This window comes from Mirounga angustirostris, unplaced genomic scaffold (assembly GCF_029215605.1).
Source record: "Mirounga angustirostris isolate CCGP_5_RB_7025 unplaced genomic scaffold, mMirAng1.0.hap1 SCAF_16, whole genome shotgun sequence".
NCBI classification, from domain to species: domain Eukaryota; kingdom Metazoa; phylum Chordata; class Mammalia; order Carnivora; family Phocidae; genus Mirounga; species Mirounga angustirostris.
Window position 1 is genome coordinate 17,266,893 of NW_026991724.1, and position 21,408 is coordinate 17,288,300.

Sequence of the window (21,408 nt, forward strand, 5' to 3'; positions counted from 1 at the left end):
CTGGATTCTGGCAGCCCTTCCTTGGTTTGCTCTGGGCAGCTTTGTTAAAACACTTAAGCACTCCCTCCCCCTTCTCATGCTCTATCTCATTCTGTCAAATAAATAAACAAACAAACAAACAAACAAACACTTAAGCACAGCTGGGAGGCTCCCTAGCAAATATGCTGTTAAATATCCACCAGAACCAATATGCACGAGAGCTACATGAGGGAGGATGCTGCTTCCTGAAACGAACCATAAGGGGCTGTCCAAGACACACACAGAGGTCTGTGTTCACGGAAGGCAGATTCCATTGATTTGAACTTGACCAACAAGGAGCCCATTATCAGGGACTTGAGGGACAGCAGTTGAACATCTTATCCAAGCTGGCTGGGACTGCTTGCCTCAACCCAGAGAACTAACAAGGCTAATGGCACCCAACGGTTATCAGTGGCTGTTTTACAGAAACATAATTCCCAGTAAAGACTCCAGCAAATTAAAAGTTCTTATGGGTACTGCGCCCCTTACTCTATAATAAAAACAAGAGCTCACATTTAGGGGTGCCTGGGTGGCTCAGTTGGTTAAGCGACTGCCTTCGGCTCAGGTCATGATCCTGGAGTCCCGGGATCGAGTCCCGCATCGGGCTCCCTGCTCGGTGGGGAGTCTGCTTCTCCCTCTGACTCTCCTCCCTCTCATGCTCTCTGTCTCTCATTCTCTCTCTCTCAAATAAATAAATAAAATCTTAAAAAAAAAAAAAAAGAGCTCACATTTAACAAGCACTGCCATGTGCCAAGCACTCTTCTAAATGCTTTATACATATCAACTCAGTGTTCACAACCACCCTATGAAGTAGGTCCAATTCTCCCTTTGGACATAAGGAAACTGAGGTAGAGAAAGATAAAGTAACTTGCCTAAGTCCACAGGTGGAAAGGACAGAAATCAGGATTTGAACTCAGGCAGCATGGCTCCCGTGTGTCTTCTCCAAATATGACCTCGTCAGACCTCGTCAGTACCGGTGGAACCAACGAGGAGGAAACGTGCCAACACCTCTGTTGTCTTTCTCACAAGTCTCATTTACTGACTGCCGTAGCCCTCTGCACGTGGTCGGTACTTTGTAAACGGTTTATTTTTTATAGAACCATTTTATTTGTCCTCATGGTATTATATCTTTCCCTGACCTTATTGTGGTAAGATATGCACAAAATAATGCCAAACCCAGTGTCATGATGTCTGTTTTCTTCTGAGGGTTTTATAGTTTTCGCCCTTACATTTTGAGTCTTTGATCCATTTTGAGTTTATTTCTTGTATATGGTGTAACAGTGCGTCTAATTTCATTCTTTTGCGCATAGACACCCAGTGTTCCCAGCACCATTTGTTGAAAACACGGTCCTTTTGGCAGAGCATAAGGAAAATAGTGACATTAAATAGCGATAGAACAGGACAGATGGCAGCTACACTTGTGAACATAGCGTAATGCATAAACTTGCCAATCACTAAATTGTACACCTAAAACTAATGTTAACATTGTGTCAGCTATACTCAGTGTGTGTGTGTGTGTGTGTGTGTGTGTGTGTGTGTGTGTGGTCATCTTGGTACTATCAAAAAAACCTTGCCTTTTCTCACTGAATGGTCTTAGCACCCTTGTAGAGTATCATTCGACTATCTAAGGGTTTACTTCTGGCTTCTATTTCTCTTTATAACTTTTTATTTTGGAATACTTTAAACCTGAAAAAAAAAGTTGAAAGGCTAGTACATGAACACTTGCATACCCTTCACCTGATTTAGTCATTATGAACATTTCATCACATTTGCCCATGTGCTACCACTCTTGACGTACGTTGTTAAACCTTTGATTTGCAGACGTCACAACTTTTATCTCTGAATTCATCATTTATCTCCTAATAAGGTTCTCCTAGTGAACTATGTCCCCAAGAAAACTAGTATTTATTCAGGAATATCATCTACTCTAAGATCCGTATTAAAATTTGCCCAATTTCCAGGTCACCTGGATGGCTCAGTCGGTTAAGCATCTGACTTTGGCTCAGGTCATAATCCTGGAGTCCTGGGATGGAGAGCCCCATGTCACCTCAGGCTCCCTGCTGAGCGGGGAGTCTGCTTCTCCTTCTCCCTCTGCCCCTCCCCCTGCTTGTGCTTTCTAATAAAAACCTTTTTTTTTTTTTTTTAAGATTTTTATTTATTTGACAGAGAGAGCACAAGCAGAGGGAGAGAGAGGGAGAGAGAGGGAGAAGCAGGCTCCCTGCTGAGCAAGGAGCCCGATGTGGGACTCTATCCCAGGACTCTGGGATCCTGACCTGAGCCGAAGGCAGACGCTTAACGACTGAGCCACCCAGGCGTCCCTCTAAAAAAAATCTTTTTTTTTTTTTTTAAGATTTTATTTATTTGACGGAGAGACACAGCGAGAGAGGGAACACAAACGGGGGAGTGAGAGAGGGAGAAGCAGGCTTCCTGCGGAGCAGGGAGCCCGACGCGGGGCTCGATCCCAGGACCCTGGGACCATGACCTGAGCCGAAGGCAGACGCTTAACGACTGACTGAGCCACCCAGGCACCCCTCTAATAAAAATCTTAAAAAAAAAATTTGCCCAATTTTTCTTTAAAAAAAGTCTTTTATGGATTTTAAATTTTCGCTCCTGGACCAAATCTAGGTCTATACCTTGGCAGCTTCTCAAACTATACATAGAACTACCAATATAACCTAGCAATTCGACTCCTGGGTAGATAACCAGAATTGAAGTTTCAGTATGCCAGTGTTCACTGCGGCATCATTCACAACAGCCACAAGGTAGAAACAACCCAAGATGAACGGATAAGTAACACATGGTGTATATACACACAATGAAGCATGCAGTTCTGACACGTGCTGCGATACCCTGGGAACCATGAGGCCAGGCGAAACAAGCCAAGTTTAAAAGGACACGTATTACAGGACACCACTTACATGAAATACCTAGCAGAGTCATGAGCACAGCAAGCAGAATGGAAGTCACCGGGGCTGGGAGGGGAGGGAACAGGGAGTTACTTATTGCCCATGGTTACAGAATTTGTTTGGAATGATGCAGAGGTTCTGTAAACAGAGGTGATGGTTACACATTTTGGATGTACTTAGTATCACTGAACTGTACCCTTGAAAGTAACATTCAGTTGAAACTATCCTTCATAGTCTTATCTTTTCCTGGGCTAGTGAAATATGGATGGACTCTCGTGATGCTTGGGCGGTGGCAGGCACAGCTTGTCAGTCCTGCGGTCAGGAAGGTAACCAACCAACACACAACCATTTGGTTTCTCACTGTCCATATTCAATAAATGACACAAGCTATTCAACACTTTCTTATAAAATGGTTTGTGTGAGATGATTTTATTCACTCTAGGCTGAAGTTAAGTGTTCTGAGCACACTGAAAGTGGGTTAGGCTAAGCTATCATGTCTGCTGGATTAGGCACATTAAGTGCATTTTTGACGTGTTCTCAACTTACGATAATTTACTGTAACCACATCATGATGTAACCACATCAAAGTCGAAGAAGATCTATGTATTTCACATTAAAGAAAAAAATATATATATATACCCATACACACATATACGATTATACCCCTCCAGCAGAGTAAAGTCACAGAACAGGGTTTCTCAGCAGCACCATTAACATTTTGGGCCTGATGGTTCTTTGTTGCACATGGCTGCCCCATGCATTGCAGGCTATTTAGCAGCATCCCTGGCCTTGATTTGAGGCCAGTAGCACCTCCTCAGTCACGACAATCAACGTATTCTCCAGAAATTGCCCAATGTCCCCTGGGGGAGGGGTCCAGAGTCTTCCCTGATGGTGGACCGCTGTACTACGTAAACTTCGCTGACCGACTGAATGTTGTCTGAAGCTCTATTTCGGTCCCTCGGCTCTGCCCACAGTTTTTCCACTGACAAGAGAATTTTAAATGTTTCTCCACATACCACACGGAGAGATATTCTTCAAATAAAGTGAGCTTTTAAATGCAGTTTCCTGCACTCTGCCCTCAATAGAATTACACCAAGTTCTGGAAGAGTCATTTCAACATGAAGTTTTCTTCTTCACGTTTTGAGCGAGCTCAACTACCACTGGTCTTGCCTGGAATTGTGGTGTAACCAAGTAAAACAAGTGTTTGACAATGGTTTAACAAAATTCTTTAATAAAATTTATAAAAATGAATATTTAAGAATTTTCTGAGCTTAAATTGTTTTCCTTTTCCACCCCCAAAGAAAATACAAAATTATCCGCACCCACACATGTATACACTCGAAACTATAGTAACATTCTCTACACAAGACTACGTTAGAGTTTAAATTGCTAAAAAATCAAGAGAATTCCAAGAACTGATTGCAGGGATGATTTTTTTGCCTTTGAAAAACAGCTGACAGACAGTAAAGCAATTTAGATAAAATTATTTTCTGTGGTTGTCAAAAGTTTCTTGAAGTTCGCATTTCAATTAAAAGAAGATCCAAATCAAAATTCTCCCCACCCTCCCCTTGCTAGCACCCTTTAGCGCCATATTTTCTTCCTGCTCCTAAGGGGAAAAATTTGATTTCCTAACATCCTCGGTTTTCTACGATCTCTTGGAATTTGGGGTAGATGTGTCCAGATCAGCCAGCATTTTCTGTAGGCATCAACAAAAGCAGGCAGTTGGGGATTCTGGGCTTCAGGTGCCAACTCTGGCAGGAGGATCCTGATAGGACACACATGTTGAGATTCTTCCATTCTTCAGAATTTTCAGGACTAGAGGTAGAGCCACCTCAATCATCCTCAGCCTCGGTTTGCTAAATTGCCAGGCTCAATGACACATCTCTCCTGCCACCTCCAAGCCCATTTCTCATGTTGCCCTCAGCTGTGACAAACCTCCTTCTGTCTTTGGCTGCAGCACTTAGGCACCATCATTAAGAGTCGAAAGAGATCACTCTTTTGAGTGATAAATGAACATTAGAAGTTGAATGGCATCTGAAAACTCACCACCTTTTCTGCTCAGTGCTCCCTATTTAGAACCAAAGTACCTCAGTAATGACACCCACATAACAAACATATTTATGCAGAACAAGTAAGTGGATGGACACCAATTTCAAGTTATGTACTTAGAAAATAAAAAAGGAGAACCATTAAAGGTCTTACGAGTCCATGATACCCAGTCACACTCTGGCCAGGCTAAGACCAAGTCTCCTATCCTGAAAGGGCCCAACAATTTCTCCATCAGAGAACTCCTGTCTGGGGCAATATAAGTTCAGAAGGAGTAACAGTGGGTATTAGAACAGGGGACACCAGAGCAGTGACAGGAGAAAGAAAGAACACAAATTAAAAATAATTACACACACACACACACACACACAATAGGGTAGTTGAGCCCCCCTTTCTTTAAAAAAATGAGACGAAAGCTTGTAAGGAAATCTGTAAATTGCTAGCAGAACCTAACCTCCAAGTTGCTAGCAGAACCTTCTGGAGGCTGAAGCTATTCTTTTGAAATATTAAACGTGTGGATGTCTTTTGGACAGTATCACCATTTAAAGAATGATGAAAGAAAAAAAGCTTCAAAGAATAGGTCAAAATACAGATTAGATCTATCAAGTGGTAATCCTAAGTATCCTAACTGCATCACTGAGCAGTCTCTCTTCCCCAGAAACTCATCTCAAGTGAAGGGAGCTGGAAAACCATGACCCCTGCACTCTCCGCCACATGGTGTAAGGATCCATCTCCTTCCCCATTTGTCTCAAGACCCCTAGTCATCCTCCCCGCCCCCATACATGTCCGCCAGCTTCTTGAAGCGATTGCCCCATTCGTTCAGGTAGTCATAGTCCTGGTCTTGGTCTGACTCTGAGGAGTTCAAGGAGCTCAGACTAGCAGCTTCAGAACCGCTTCCTTCATAGTCAAACACGAGCAGAGAGTCGTAAGGAGGAGCCGTGGGGTCAGTGTCCGCTGCCTTCAGGTTCTAAAGGAGGAGGAAGACAGGAGGCTCTTTCAATGAAAGGAATCGCACATCTGTCAGGCAAGATGCCTTCTCTAGGTGCCTCCAGCAACACGTAATGCACGATAACGCAACCATCCTACAGAACACTGGGAGCAGTCAGCACCAATACGGTAAATGGATACAGACACTATACCGTTGATGAAAAGAGAAAATCACGGGTAAAGATGCAGAATGTTTCCCCCTAAATTAATGATACATTTTATGTAGACAGGAGAGAAGCCAGTCAGGATGGACAGAGGCTGAAAACAACGAGGACAGTCGTACTGGTCCATACAGCATTTCCACCTGGAAAGGTCTGGAAGGATGAATGCCAAACTGTTAACAGTTAACTCTGGAGAGGAAGTTGGGGCATGAAGAAAGGACTTGCGTTTTTTTTTTCTTTATACACATTTTCAAAGTTTATTATTAAAAGTAGCAAACACTATTTTTGTAATTAAAAAAAGCTACTATCAGCTGTGATGACACACAAATGCATGTGAATGGAGGAAAGGACCTGAATTCAGATTATCTAAAAGGGAGGCTTTAATTGGCCCTTCCCATTCCCAACTTCCTAGAATATCCAACCTGTCCACTTCAAACACTTCTGTGCTTTGTGTAGTTTCTGGTGAAGACTCCCATAGGAGTGAAAGCAAAACCAGCCTCTACCATGAAGACCCACTTAACTTAATGCCTTATTTCTCATTTTCCCTTGCAGATAAGGACAGTTCTGGCCAGTGACAGTTCTGGCCAATAATATAGGATGAACTCCCTACTTGCATTAACAGTTTGCTAGAACAAAGACTTTTGGCCTCTGCTCTGCCCTTCCTACTTCTTCTTGACTGGGATACAGACCCAAGGCCTGGAAGTGTGGCAGCCATCTTGTGATCATGTGGCAACAAACACGAGAACAAGGATTTATGAGGTTAATCTCCTCATATCTGTTTAAACTTCTGGAATTCATAGCTGAATGCATTTCCAACATACACAAATTGACGCTATTTTTCTGGCCCTTAGGCAGACCTGTGATACACATTTAATATCACATCCCAACCAGCAGTGGGATGCAGGGGCAAAAAGAGCCATTAGTGAAACCAAATTGGATCTCCTCTGAATCTCTTTAGTTTCATTTCTAGTTCTACTAAATCCTCATAAGCAATTCTTGGTTTCGCCATATGGATATTGCAAATTGACTAGGAACAGTCTGAAGTGCTTTTAGTTCTGAAATTCAGATGAGACACAAATAAAATATAGCATTCAGGGATCAGGCAAGGAGAAAATGTGGTAAAGCAAAGAATCTAGACTTTTTCCTCACTTTCAACCCAACTGCTCCTGAGTTTAGAGATGACATGCACGTTGGCTTTTGGTTTTGCTAACTTACTTCATCAATAAAATTTCCAATTTCATCAGGATTGGCAGGGCGGGGCCGGTACTGGGGTACACTCACGAGGGTTGGCGCCACATCATTGCGAGTCACTTCGGGCCGAGCATCCAGGCCCCTGTGCAACTGGCTCAAGTCAAAGTCCTTTGGAGAAAAAGGTAAAAGCAAAGAGTAAAAAACAGATCAAGAAGAAAACAAAAAGAAACAAACAAAGAACAGTCACAAATCCAGGGCTATATGTGGATTATAGATTCTGGTATCAGATCATGCCCTTTCAACTGCATGATAGTTATAAGCATGTGCCAATGTAATCTGAAATGACAGTTTGCAACCTAAGAGTTTCCAAAATAGCACTAGAAGGAAAAACAGCACAAAAGGATTGTGAGGAACAACTGTGGGCTTGGATGTAGACTGCTGTACCTAAGTGACTAAGTCCCAGCTGATCTACAGGTTCTCGAGAGTCTAGCTGCCATAGACTGAATGTCTGGGTCCCTCTCCAAATTCACACATTGAAACCTAATCCCCAACATGGTGGTATTTGGAGGTGCGACTTTTGGGAGGTAATCAAGTCAGGAGGGTACATAGAGCGCTTGGAACAGGATTAGCACACTGATAAAAGACACTCTAGAACTCCCCTTCTGCTGTGTTGAGTGCACTTGAGATTATGGCTGATTGTGAACCAGGAAGCAGGTCCCCACCAAACACCAAATCTGCTGGTGCCTCCATCTTAAGACATCCCAGCCTCCAGAACCGTGAGAAAAACTTCTGTGGTTTTTAAGCAACCTGTTTGTGGCATCTTGTTATAGCAACCCACACGGACTAAGACACTAGCTGAGATCAGCAGTTATCCCACAAATGCCTTAAGGACAGTTCTCTGTACCTCCTAATACATTGTGCAAAGCAGGCATTGAAATTCTAATCAATGGCTCTTCTTCCAGATCAGAGAGCTCAGCAAATATGCTCATGCATGGCCAGAGTCAAAGCAGAACTCTGAGATGGGGCCCGAGGTTCCCCCCCCTTTTTTTTTAAGATTTTTATTTATTTATTTGACGGAGAGAGACACAGCGAGAGAGGGAACTCAAGCAGGGGGAGTGGGAGAGGGAGAAGCAGGCTTCCTGCTGAGCAGGGAGCCCGATGTGGGGCTTGATCCCAGGACCCTGGGATCATGACCCGAGCCGAAGGCAGACGCTTAACAACTGAGCCACCCAGGTGTCGCCCCCCTCGAGGTTCCCTTTCTAAATAGAACACACATTCACAAAAAATTCTCCAAAAGGCTGCTGGCTGGCCCAGTCAGTAGACTATCCAACTCCTGATATTGGGGTCATGAGTTTGAGCCTCACATTGGGCACAGAGATTACTTTAAAAAAAAAAAAAAAACAACTCCAGAAAACTCTAGGCTAAGGCAAGACCATCTTCAAAATCAGGGAAGATAAAGAAGGCCTAAAGATTTAACATGTACAATAAGAAAAAAAAAGTTTAGCATACCTACAAGCTCAAGGGAAACAACATATTACAAAGTAGCTGCCGTATGTCCATGATAATTTGAAGTTTGTATCCTGAGAACAGTGACAGGGAGACTAGGCTCTGGAGTCAGACTACCTGCGGTTCTCCGGCTTCTTACCTGTATGACTGGGCAAGTTACTTAGCTGCCCTTGGCCTCTGTTCATTCATCTGGGTGCTGAACAGAACAATGTTATTTCAAAGGTCTACCTTCTCCTAATCATTGCTTCTTCCAAATAAAGAGATCGCCATTTAGCTTTGTATCATGGCTTTTTATTTTTATTTTTATTTATTTATTTTTTAAAGATTTTATTTATTTATTTGACAGAGAGAGACACAGCGAAGAGAGGGAACACAAGTAGGGGGAGTGGGAGAGGGAGAAGCAGGCTTCCCGCTGAGCAGGGAGCCCGATGCGGGGCTCAATCCCAGAACGCTGGGGTCATGACCTGAGCTGAAGGCAGACGCTTAAGGACTGAGCCACCCAGGCGCCCCTTTTATTTTTATTTTTTTAAAGACTTTATCCATTTATTTAACAGAGAGAGAGAGAGACAGAGCGCGCACAAGCACATGGAACAGCAGGCAGAGGGAAAGGGAGAAGCAGACTCCCCCCTGAGCAGGGACGTGGGGCTCAATCCCAGGACTCTGGGATCATGACCTGAGCCGAAGGCAGATGCTTAATGACTGAGCCACCCAGGCGTGCCATGTATCATTGTTTTAAAAACATACCTGATCCTCTTCTCCACCTCCTTCTTCATCATAATAGTAAACGTTGTCCCGGGTGTCATCTTCTGGGGGTAGTAAGGGCTCTTTGACCACCCCTCTCCTCCGAACAAACAGCAGAAGCAGCAGAATCAGGACTGGGGTGGGGGGAGAGAGAATGAGGGGAGCCACTGGTCAAGAAGGCCATAAAAAGCAGCTCTCACAGAGCACCACAGCCCTGCCTACCAGGCAGATGGCTGCCAGACAAAGCGCGCACAGACGCTCACAGACCTGAAGTTAGTATGTGCAGTGTAACATCCTGGACAAGTACATGGGAACTCAAGTGTGGTCTTTAATTGGACTTAAACCAATCAGTCATTTCCCAGAATCTGAGCTAAAATGCTCCAGGCAGAGGAAATCAGGGACAAAGGCCCTGAGGCAGGAGCACGATGGGCATGACTAAGGAGAGGCTAGGTCAGCATGGTGAGCGAGGGAGGAAGTAAACAGGGGTTCAGAAGGGTGGCAGGGACATGGCGACTACTGAAGGACTTTGGCTTTGATTCTGAACTAGAACCAGCGAAGGTTTGTGAGCAGGGCTGGGTCAGCCTAAATGTGATGGACAGATGTGCATTATTTTTAATCAGTTCCAAGGAATGGGACACAGACCATTCAACAGCCTGGTAATACTTTATTTTCTCTTAAGATAAAAATCACATAAGCAAGCTCTAAAATATGTTTAATTTCCGAAGTTTTCATCTGATCTTGGGATATTTCTAGGATATAGAAGATTAATAATTAATTGTTAAAAATCTTTAAACTATTTATTGTGACTGAAAAAATTATGATTTAGTATTTTTTTTAAATAGGTGCTTGTGGCCAAGTTTCTCTAAAGGACACCCTACTGAAGCAGTATTTCTTTGAAACAAGAGGTTGCACAGACTTGGGGAAAAGATTTCTTACAAGTACCCAACCTCCCTATTGTTTCTGAAATCATCAAGATTCCAGGACCTTATTCAGATGAACAATTTAACTTCCTTGACCACGATTCATAAACAGGAACACTGAGCACTTGCTCAGTGGGCCAAAACCTGTCTTAGCACCGAGGATACAGTACTTAAGACCATGTAAGATGCAGATAGTCACCATCCACATGGGGCTTTGAGCAACTAAAAGCAGGTTATCATTTCCAAGAAGATACTATTTATCAAACATTACTTAAATGTCACTTAAAGGAAAGTAACCAAAATAGATACTGTTATCACTTCAGGAAGTACTGCCCCAACACTGTACCACAACCTCAGTATTCCCAGTGGGATCCCCATAAAGCCTGGCACAAAGCAAGCAACCAATTATCGAGGGTCTACATGAAAACCTTCATATCCTGGCATTTTTCTAGTGTAATCTTTGGAAGTGTAAGTTCTACGCTTGCCCACAAGGAAGAAGAAGTTGCAAGTCTGAATGCTGGCATTGCTCCCGTTTTCAATACGGTTCCACATTTGAACATTCTGCAGTTCTGCTCTTGTCCTCTGTGCCTAATAAAATGTATCCCAAACACACTGAGGGAAGGCTATTACTCAAAAGTCAAATGTTTTAAGTGTAACGACAATCTTTAATATTTTCCTTAGAATGAAAGTACTAGTTAGTAACTGCTGTCCCCAAAGCTGACTGGCCCAGTCAAATCTAAGTGGAGTAGGAAGGAAGGGGGCAGGCAGGGCTTGCATGACCCCAGCCATGATGATGGCAGAGGAAGGTGAATTCACCTCACCCCACAGAGGCAATTAAGCCAGGTGAACCCTGAGGAACAGAGGTCCAGAAAGCTCACTGAATTCTGAACAACACACTCTCCTTCCTTCTCAGCTTTGAGGGGACACAATCAGAAGAGGGCGGGAGCGAATGAATCTGCTGAAGCAGAAAGCAGCGGGATTAAGAACATCTGTGTTGAGTCTAAACTGAAACCCGAGTGATGCCACTGGTCCAAGAACTTTCTTCTACTCCAGCCACGCTGGCCTCCTCTTTGCCCTCCACAGTCGAATCGAGCCTTCCTCTCTGTGCCTTCACTAGCGTGGGAACCCTCACAAATGCCCCTCTGACCATCTGGATGCCACCAGCCTCTGTCCCAACCATCCTACACCTTCCTTGAGGGTCGACTCACATCCCCCTCGTCTGATCACAAAGGCATTCATGACCTGGACCACCCTTTCCAGCCCTTAATTTATAAACCATCTTTGAAATTTTTCTAACGAACTTGCCATCCCAAGCTTTTAGAAACCATCACAGCATCTGTGTCAACCCTAGGGACCAATCTCTAGGTGGTCTCAGTTGGTATCAGTTTGAAGGACTATGGTAGAACTGCCATAGCTCCCCCCAGTATCCTTTTCCCCACTGTCCTTTTAGCCATTGAATACTCACTGTTCACCCTACACTCCACCCCCATGCTCTGCCAAGGTTTAAATGGGCACATGGCCACCCAGTTCAAGTGGGAAATCCTAGGTGTGGCTGTGTTTGGGCCAGTGGGATGGGAATGAAGGTGATTTGTGTCATCTCCAGCCACGTGCTTTCCACTTGCTCTGTCATCCCTTCTCCAGGATGGAATGTAGAATGTGGAAGCAGAAGTGGTGGTGGTGAGCGGGACAGCTCAGACCCTGCTGATGAGGAAAGGACCCCAAGGCCTTGCTGCTCCAAGTTGGTCCAAGGACCTGCAACATCTGCACCACCGGGGTAGCTGGTTACACACATGGAATCTGAGGCCCCCACCCGACTCACCAGATAACCAGCTCAGAATCCTCATGCAGGTGATTTGCATGTACTTGAGCATGAGAAGCACTACCCTGAGGGATTGAAAGAACAGCTAAATGGAAGACTGGGTTCCTGCTGATCTCCTGAAACAGGGCTGCCTTCCAGTCTTGGCCAACTTCTCTCTGAACTGTTCACTAAGGGATAAAGCTCCCCCATTTTAGAAGCCAAAGGCTGAACCGCTTGCCAGGCGCACGTACTTAGTAAAGCGAGGATTCCTCCAAGAATGCCCAGAATGGCGGGAACCTGCAAGCCTGCTTCGGTGTAGGGCGCCGTCCTCTTGCAGCTGTTGACGACCCCTTCGCAGTCGCACACGAACACATCTAGGGTGGTCACCTGGTCCTTGTTCTGGTTATCCGTGAGCTTGAGATTTATTTTGTAGTCACCCAACTCTAAGGTTTTCTTCGGCTTCAAAATTAGAGATTCATGGGCTGGAGGAAGCAACAAAAATAAATGATGGGACAAGGGGAGGGAAAAAACCTCATTCTAGAATAAAATTATTAGGGTCAAGAAAATTGGAGCTGCTTGGGTCGTATATTACTGGGCAGTACATTGCACAGTCAGATACCAGGAAAGGAAAGGGAATTTGGTGGAATGCCTCAAATGTAGAAGGGGCAAATGAACACACAACAAACAAAAGGGGTGACACGTGGAAGTGGAAAAGGGAATTTCAGAAGGGGGGAGGACAGGAGCAGGGAAAGCATGGAGTCAGAGCAATGTTTCTGAAGTAAGACTCCAGTTCCCACCTTGGTCATTGTACTCAATGGTCCAGTTGACACTTGCCCCGTGTGTTAGTTCTGCTGTAAAGGGAGATGTGTTGGGGGGGAGATCTGGATCAATGATGTTGATGACACGAGGCTGTGGATTCTTCTGACAGAAGTCCATATTTCGAGGTTCTGGTATGGGGCCATTGTCATTCACATCAGAGAGGATGAGGAGAAGGGTTCCCGTTCCAGTAGCAACTGGAGAACCTAAGAGAAAATACATAGGAAATGCCACAGCTCAAGAACACTCATGAAGCTCTACTGATTCCCATCAGACCAAATTCCAATCTTGGCTTGGCTCTTTAGGGAGCCATCAGCTCTACCCATCACCGGGCATCTTCACTTCAGATCTGGCTGCTCTCTGATATGCTTATTTCCTGCTTTGACAACAATTACTCAAATTACCCTCACACCAAGGACACCTCCTTCCCTCTTCTACACATACCTTTATGCACCCATTAAATTTTTTTTTAAAGTTTTTATTTATTTATTCATTTGACAGAGAGAGAGAGAGAGAACACACAAGCTGGAGGAGAGGCTGCGGGAGAGGGAGAAGCAGGCTCCCTGCTGAGCAAGGAACCCGATGCGGGGCTCAATGCCAGGACCCTGGGATCATAACCTGAGCTGAAGGCAGTTGTTTAACCAACTGAGTCATCCATGCGCCCCTGAACCCATTAAATTTTAACCACTCCAAGAATTCCTCATTGCCCCCCCACCAATTCTCCCTTTTCAGAACTTCTATGGCTTGAAGATCATTATCAAAGGGCTGAACTTTTTAAATCGCTACAAGTTGCTTTTCAAAAAAAAAAACAAAAACAAAAACAAACAAAAACAGACTTGGACATTTCTTTTACATTATGACATAGCACCTAGCATACGGCAGTAGATAAAATAGATGCTTAAGTATTACCATCAATATTAGTTTATCATAGAAAAAAACACAGGACTCTTATCTCAAACCTATATAGAGTTATGCCTGGGTAGCAAGACTGTGGTGATTATTTTTTTTTTTAACCCTTTAAAAAAATCGTGGTTAAAACAAACCACGCAGCATATAATTTACCATCTCAACCATTTTAAAATTCATTTTACATTTTAGGTTCAACACTGCAAGTATATTCTCATTATTGTGGAACAGACCTCCAGAACCTTGTCATCTTGCAAAACTGAAACTCTGTACCCATTAAACAACTCCCCACTTCCCTTTTCCTCCCAGCCCCCGGTTACCACCATTCTATTTTGTCTCTATGAATTGGACTGCTTTCTTACCTTAAATGGAACCATAGTATTTGCCTTTTCGTGACATGGCTTTTACTTAGCATAATGCCCCCAAGATTTATCCACTTTTGAACATGTGACAGGATTCCCTTCCTTTTTTTAAGGCTTAATAATATTCCATTGTATGCATATGCCATATTTGGTTTATGTTTAAATCTTTTTTTACCTTATCATGTGAATTAAAAACAAATAGGAGATGCCATTTAAAAATTTTTCTAATTAAAAAAGAAGCTAGGGGTGCCTGGGTGGCTCAGTTGGTTAGGCGACTGCCTTTGGCTCAGGTCAGGATCCCGGGGTCCTGGGATCAAGTCCCACGTCGGGCTCCCCCTGCTCTGTGGGGAGCCTGCTTCTCCCTCTGCCTCTGCCTGCCACTCCCCCTGCTTGTGCGCGCTCTCTCACACGTGCTCGCTCTCTCTCTCTCTCTCTGGGTCAAATAAATAAAATCTTAAAAAAAAAATGCAAATAAAATAAAATAAAAAAGAAGCTAACAGATTTTCTACGAAACCTCATTCTCCTTCTTCTTAGACCTTACGTTAAGAAGTATTGAGTCAGGGCGCCTGGGTGGCTCAGTTGGTTAAGCGACTGCCTTCGGCTTAGGTCATGATCCTGGAGTCCCTGGATCGAGTCCCGCATCGGGCTCCCTGCTCGGCGGGGAGTCTGCTTCTCCCTCTGACCCTCCTCCCTCTCATGGTCTCTATCTCTCATTCTCTCTCTCTCAAATAAATAAATAAAATCTTAAAAAAAAAAAAAAAGTATTGAGTCATGCACAAAGGAACACTTAAAGGAATCATTCAGCACCATCACACCTGAGCCATGATTATCAGGTCAGAGGTGGGCAAACTAAGGCCTTCCAGGCAAATGAGGAAGGCAGCTGTGCTCATTCCCCCTTTCAGATCGTCTATGGCTGCTTCTAGGCTGCAAAGGCCATCAAGATCACATGGCCCGAAGACACTAAAATACTTACTCCCTGGCCCTTCCTTCACAGAAAGTTTGCCAAGGCACGTTCAGGAGCCATTTCCTCCAATTACTTCCAGGCCAGGCTGGAGAGTTTCCATGCAGCAGCTGGCCAGTGCGGCTGAAGCCATGGGCTAGCTTTTCCCTTCAGACAAAAGCATTCTGCGAATGGGACCCCATCATGGCCTTACTTACCTCGCTCTCTGCTTTTAACCTGCTAACTCCTAAATACAGATCCAGGAGCAGGCTTCAGATTCTAACTGAAGAGGCCAGGCTCATCCTTCCCCAGCACCATCACAATGCGATGGAGGGCCACCTGTCCAGCCCCATCATGGCCTTACCTGCCTTGCTGTGTTTTCTAGATTGTCAAGCCTGAAATTACTACCTCAGGAAGCTGGAGAGTTAGCGAGGGAAATAGAATCCATCACGAGCCCAGGAAGCGAGCAGTTTCTAACAGTAATTCTGTTTCTAAATATCCAGCCAAGGGAAATACTTGCACACAGAGGCATGGACAAGGATGTTTCCTTATCAAACTCATGGCAATAACGAACAGGTGGACACCACCCCAGTGTTCTTTAATGCGAACAATTCAAGTATGCTATATCCAGATAACATTATTTTATTACGAAGAGGTAGATTTATAAGGTGCCAAAGTAGATCTGTGTCTTTAAGACATATTATAAATAATAAATAGCAAATAAATTAAAACTTAAATTTAAATCAACATGTATAAAATAATGATTTTTATTATAAAAACAAAACCAGGCTGTAAACTAGACAGTGGCTTTATAATAAACTCTATTTCTATGTGCATATAAATGTATTCAAATACATGAAAACAGTCTGGAAGGAGCCATATTTCACTACTAATGATGAGGATAAAAATTACGATAGTCGTTGTAGAGCAGGCACTCTTCTAGGGTACTTTTACATAAACGAACTCATTCAAAATCCAGACGGGGCATTATCATTTTGTTAGACAGAGGAACTGAGGGACATAAGCTTTAGCCTGAAGATCTAGACCCAGGCAGTCTGGCTCCTGTGGGGAAGGAGTCGGTTCAGGTATAAAGAGCTTCTGCTTGACCTAATTACTTGTACTTTCGAAAATCACATGCTTTTGTTTAAGAATACCAGAAAAAGAATGAACTCTTGCCTCTCAAAGAAGGGTAGGGGGCAACGAAGCATGCTAGCCAGACAGGTGAGATAGCAAAGGTCACATACTAACTAAGGGCACCCTTACCCGTGTCAATGGCTACAATGAGGGCCTCGTACGTGCTGTTCTTCACATGCTCCATGTCCTCTCTGTCCAGCTCAGCCCGAGTGAAAATGGCACCAGATTCTGGATTAATCTCCAGCCAGTTGGCAGCATCCCTCCAAATCCGATACCTGAAAAGGCACAAGCTCTGGCTTAGAATAGTACAGCAAACAGCACATAGCTGAAGAAGGCTAAGGTTCCTCTTTGTTGACTGATCACATCTACAGCAAAGTATGACCATCCATGTCCCCTTCAACCCTTTAAGCGTAAGTTGCAGACACCATGTTCTTTTACTCAGAAATACTTCAGCGTGTTATCCCCTAGGAACAGAGGCATTTTCTTAGATAATGATAATTTAATTTCAGGAAATATAACTTTGATATCCATACTATTATTTAATATATGGCACATATTTAAAGTCGTTTCTTTTTTTTTTTTTTGACCGAGAGAGAGACACAGTGAAAGACGGAACACAAGCAGGGGGAGCGGGAGAGGGAGAAGCAGGCTTCCTGCAGAGCAGGGAGCCCAATGCGGGGCTCGATCCCAGGACCCTGGGATGACGACCTGAGCCGAAGGCAGACGCCTAACAACTGAGCCACCCAGGTGCCCCTAAATAGTTCACTGTTACAGTTTCCTCTAGAGTAGATGTTAAGAGGTCAGAACCTCTCTGAGAAGAGGAAGCGGGCACATTGGCCGAGCCCTGTTATCCCTGGAAATCACACTATTACTAACAAGACACGTGCATCACGTTGGGATTTGTGCTCTACTTGTTTTTCCCTAGTCAAACCCAGCCCTCAAAAGATGAAGGGCATTATTTGTCATACATGGTCGGTCGCAGGGTGTTCCTGTTGGTTTGCCCATGTGTTTTCTTTTCTTTTTTTAAAGATTTTATTTATTTATTTGACAGAGAGAAACACAGCGAGAGAGGGAACACAAGCAGGGGGAGTGTGAGAGGGAGAAGCAGGCTTCCCGCCGAGCAGGGAGCCCAATGTGGGACTCGATCCCAGGACCCTGGGATCATGACCTGAGCCGAAGGCAGACGCTTAACGACTGAGCCACCCAGGCACCCTTGCCCATGTGTTTTCAACATGTGTGGGTATGATTTAGACTATAAAGGCGCCTTCCAGTTTAAAAGGACAGAAAATAGTGAGCTACTTACAACACACCATGTATGTCAATTAAAACCACATTCCTGCCTCACTGCGTGAACTTGGAGAGAGGAAAGCACAGTAAATATAGAATGGCTGGCTACAGAAGAAATGGAAAAGATGTGGGGAATGTGGGGGGGGAGCCAAACAAGAGAAGGGTCTTGCACAGACAATGATAAAATGCTATGAACTAAATATTTTATACACACACACACACGCACCCAGCTGCTGCAAGACTGTTGAAAAATCCTCATACTTACGTTATCCTCTGTTCCATAAAACTATCTGGATCCGTGGCAGTGTAGGATGTGATTTCCAGGCCCACGCTGAAGTCTTCAGGTATTTCCACTGTCTTTGGACAAGGCACAAAGACGGGGGCTTCATTCACATCCTCCACGTCCACAGTGACAGTGGCTGTGGAGGTGGAGAGAATGACCTCAAACGGGGCTACATTCACCACGGTCACATACAGAATATACTGCTGCTTGGCCTCGAAATCCAAGCCCTAAGGAGCAAAAAAGAAAGGAGTTAAAAAATATATTTTATGTTAGTGTTAAAAAAAAAAAAAAAAAGATTACATCCTTAACTATTGCTGTTGATCAGCAATATCTTCATGGTTCTCCAATCTAGCTGTGTTAGGAAGAAGTAACTTGAGAAGTTCCGAAGAAAATGAAGGCCTGCACCCTAACCCAGCAAACAATAATCTCTGAGGGTGGGGCCTGGTCGTGGGTGTTTTTCAAAAGCTAACATGCAACCATATTCAAGACGAGAATCCTAGCAGAAGAATAAAAATGAACTACATATGTGAAGCCTCAAACAGCAAAACCCAGTGAACAAACGCTAGTACCTTAAGTCATTTATTATCCAAGACCAGTAAGAATGTTGATATCCTATGTGACGTGTTGTCCATGTGACAGCAGATGGACAGAAGACCCTGCTTCTGACCTCACTGATCTCAATTAAGTTTAGTGACAACATGAAGTTCAGAATCAGCCAACAACAAGGTCAAAGCCCAGGTGAGCCATTTCCTAGCTGTGTGGTCCAGGCAAATTAACTTCTGGGTCTGTTTCCACACCCAAATACATAGGAAAAGGAACTGCTTCATAGAGTTGCTGTAAGGAATAAAATGGGAACTTTTATGAGAGACTTTGTGTACAGTAGGGGCTCATTTTACTGGCTTCTTTCTTTTGTTGGTAGCATAGAAAATGTTGACATCCAATATTCGGTGGGAGATAAGATTATGTAGTGAGTGATGCAAGGATGGATGGTTTTGCTCACTTGCTCAATAAGGAAGTCTAAGTTTGGGGGCTAATCCAGGGATCTGCTAACTGTGACTTCGACAAAGATATCACCCAACTTCTTAGTTTTCAGGTTTCCAAGACATCTTTCAAAAAGTCATTTGTCCCACTTCTAAAATAATCCAGCAAAATGGCAGAGACCAGTAAGCCATTTTTCCTCTCATTTGCAAAATGGATATGGGGCAAATGTTTCAGGGAGAAAGCCTTTTAAAACAGACGGTACTTTCTCCTCAATTTCAAGAGGCTGCGTAGGAGCTTCTCACACGCGCCTGAAGAGTTGCTGCAAACCCCAAATGGCCCACCAGAACCTGGGAAAGCTGCCCACCCCTAGCCCACCAATGCCATGCTAATCTACTTCTTAGAAGACATCAAGGGACAAGGGAGTGGGCAGCTAGCTGTCGGTTTCTGCATCTTGCCAGGCACCATACAAACCTTAGCTGTTTTCAAAATGCCGTCGTTGGTTACTGGGTCTGTGGTGACGACAAATTGCTCATTGTTATTGTTCAATATGGTGTACACGGCCTGCCATGCTGGGGTATTGGGGACATCGTCATCAGTCACTTTGAGTACGGTGATTACAACGTTAGCCTTGTTCTCAGGCACCCGCCCCTGGTACTACAGAGCAAAGGAGAAGATGGGTCACTTATGACATCCTGACACCTAACAGATGAGCCAGGTCTGTGAAGGCTAAAGAAATCCTTTCTGAGTCCAAGATTCAAGGAGAGTCTTGGAGGAAGTACCCATTCCACCAGTGGAGCCCCTATTTCCTGTTGGGGGAGCAGCCAACACTACTCAAGGTGCATCATCCTTCAAGACTACCTGAGCTGGCTTTTTAAGGACCTGGCTACCTGGGCCCCTCAAAACACTCTGGCCCAGTTGCTGACTGTGATCTTAATCAAACTCAAGACACTGTGGCTTATCTACTACTCCCCTCCTCTTCCATCATTCCCAGTGGTACCAGTGATTTTCATAAAACAAAAGTCTGGTCAGTATAGTCCTCTGCTTAAAACCCGATGACATCCCCTTGCACTCAGGATAAATTCTAAAATTCTTACCTCCATCTACAAGGTCCTGTAGGACCCAACCTCCTTTGCTTCACTACACAGACTGTTTTTCAGTTCTTGAAAACTTTTTACTGATTCAGGGCATTTTGCATATGGTGATCCCTCTGCCTAGAACACTTCCACTGTCCCCTGTCCCACATTTGACAACCTCCTTTCAAGTCTTATTTTTTTATCATGGTTATTTCATATTTTATTAGACTGATGTACATTTCACCATTTCTTGAGACATAAAGTGAAAAGAGGACTAAGAATGTAGAATACTGAAGGAGGTAAAGCCATCCACAAATTTATTGAGTAGACTAGAAAGGTACGTAAAACTTTGAGTTGGAATCGAGGGAAAAACCTGTTCTGAGCTGAAGGGAGGTCCTTGGTTTCGAACAAAAATCTCCTAAAGGCTTTACTAATACAAGGGTCAGTTTATAGAAAAACTACGAATTGCACAGAAGCCCATTAGGCAGAAAAAATGGGCAGGATAGAAGGCCATGGGCTGTGGGGGCAGCTGGTCTGCGGCAGGAATGGCTGGGCTAGAGGAGCAGGCTGGAAGAAGTCTCTATGCAGAGATTAGCACGTTCACCCAAAGCCCAGGCTTCCTACTCGTCTCTAGAGAGCTGATGCTTTCCTCAGACAAGGCCTTTCACATCTTACTATAAATGTTATGGGCTTTGTGACGCCTTCTTGGACTCACAATATCTGTGTCAGGGTGGCAGACACGGCTAATTGCCTAGTAAATAACTACTCGCCCCTTCTTCACGAACTATATTGTTGGGGGCAACAATGTGTCCAAGCAAAATATTTTATTTCCAGTCATCCTCTAAGACAGCAGTTGCTAATAAGAGGTTAAGGAAACTTGTGGGATGGGTCTGCACAGAAGTAAGAGGCCTTGACTTAGCAGCAATGCCTTTTGCTCCCCATGCCCTTGCAACCTTCCTGAATGAAGCAGAAAAATAGCTGGAGCTCTGGCAGCCATCTGGGGCCATAAGGGGCCACTGAGGATAGAAGCCATGCACTAGTGATGGTGGGACAGCAAGACTAAGGAGGTTCCATTAACAGTGTAGATACTCTAGCTCTAGGTTTTTTTGTGACACAAGAGAAAGTTTACCCTATTTGTTTAAGGCACGGGAATCAAATCTCTGTTACTAACCACTGAGCTTATTTCTAACTAACATATTAAGATTTAGAGTTCTTTCGTGTGGCTTTTAATACCTTCTCCTCATCTTCATTTAATGTAATTGTACACAATAATTTGTACAGGTTGTCAAACATCTCCCTAGCTAGACTATCAACTCCACTGAGAACAGAATCTTTGTCTTATTGTGATAATA

General features: G+C 44.1%; 1 protein-coding gene across 2 annotated transcripts in view; it reads right to left on the minus strand.

The window, feature by feature from the left end:
* Window positions 1–4,127: 4,127 nt before the first annotated feature.
* Window positions 4,128–21,408, minus strand: part of CDH1 (cadherin 1) — a 76,035-nt gene continuing 58,754 nt past the window's right edge. For both annotated transcript variants that reach the window (XM_064580363.1, XM_064580364.1), the window contains exons 8-15: window positions 19,455–19,637; window positions 17,985–18,229; window positions 16,562–16,707; window positions 13,072–13,296; window positions 12,526–12,756; window positions 9,560–9,690; window positions 7,334–7,477; window positions 4,128–5,937 (exon numbers count right to left, since the gene is read on the minus strand). In XM_064580363.1, the coding sequence (XP_064436433.1) occupies window positions 5,728–5,937; window positions 7,334–7,477; window positions 9,560–9,690; window positions 12,526–12,756; window positions 13,072–13,296; window positions 16,562–16,707; window positions 17,985–18,229; window positions 19,455–19,637 (1,515 nt within the window). In that variant the 3' untranslated portion in view covers window positions 4,128–5,727. The remainder of the gene's footprint in view (window positions 5,938–7,333; window positions 7,478–9,559; window positions 9,691–12,525; window positions 12,757–13,071; window positions 13,297–16,561; window positions 16,708–17,984; window positions 18,230–19,454; window positions 19,638–21,408) is intronic.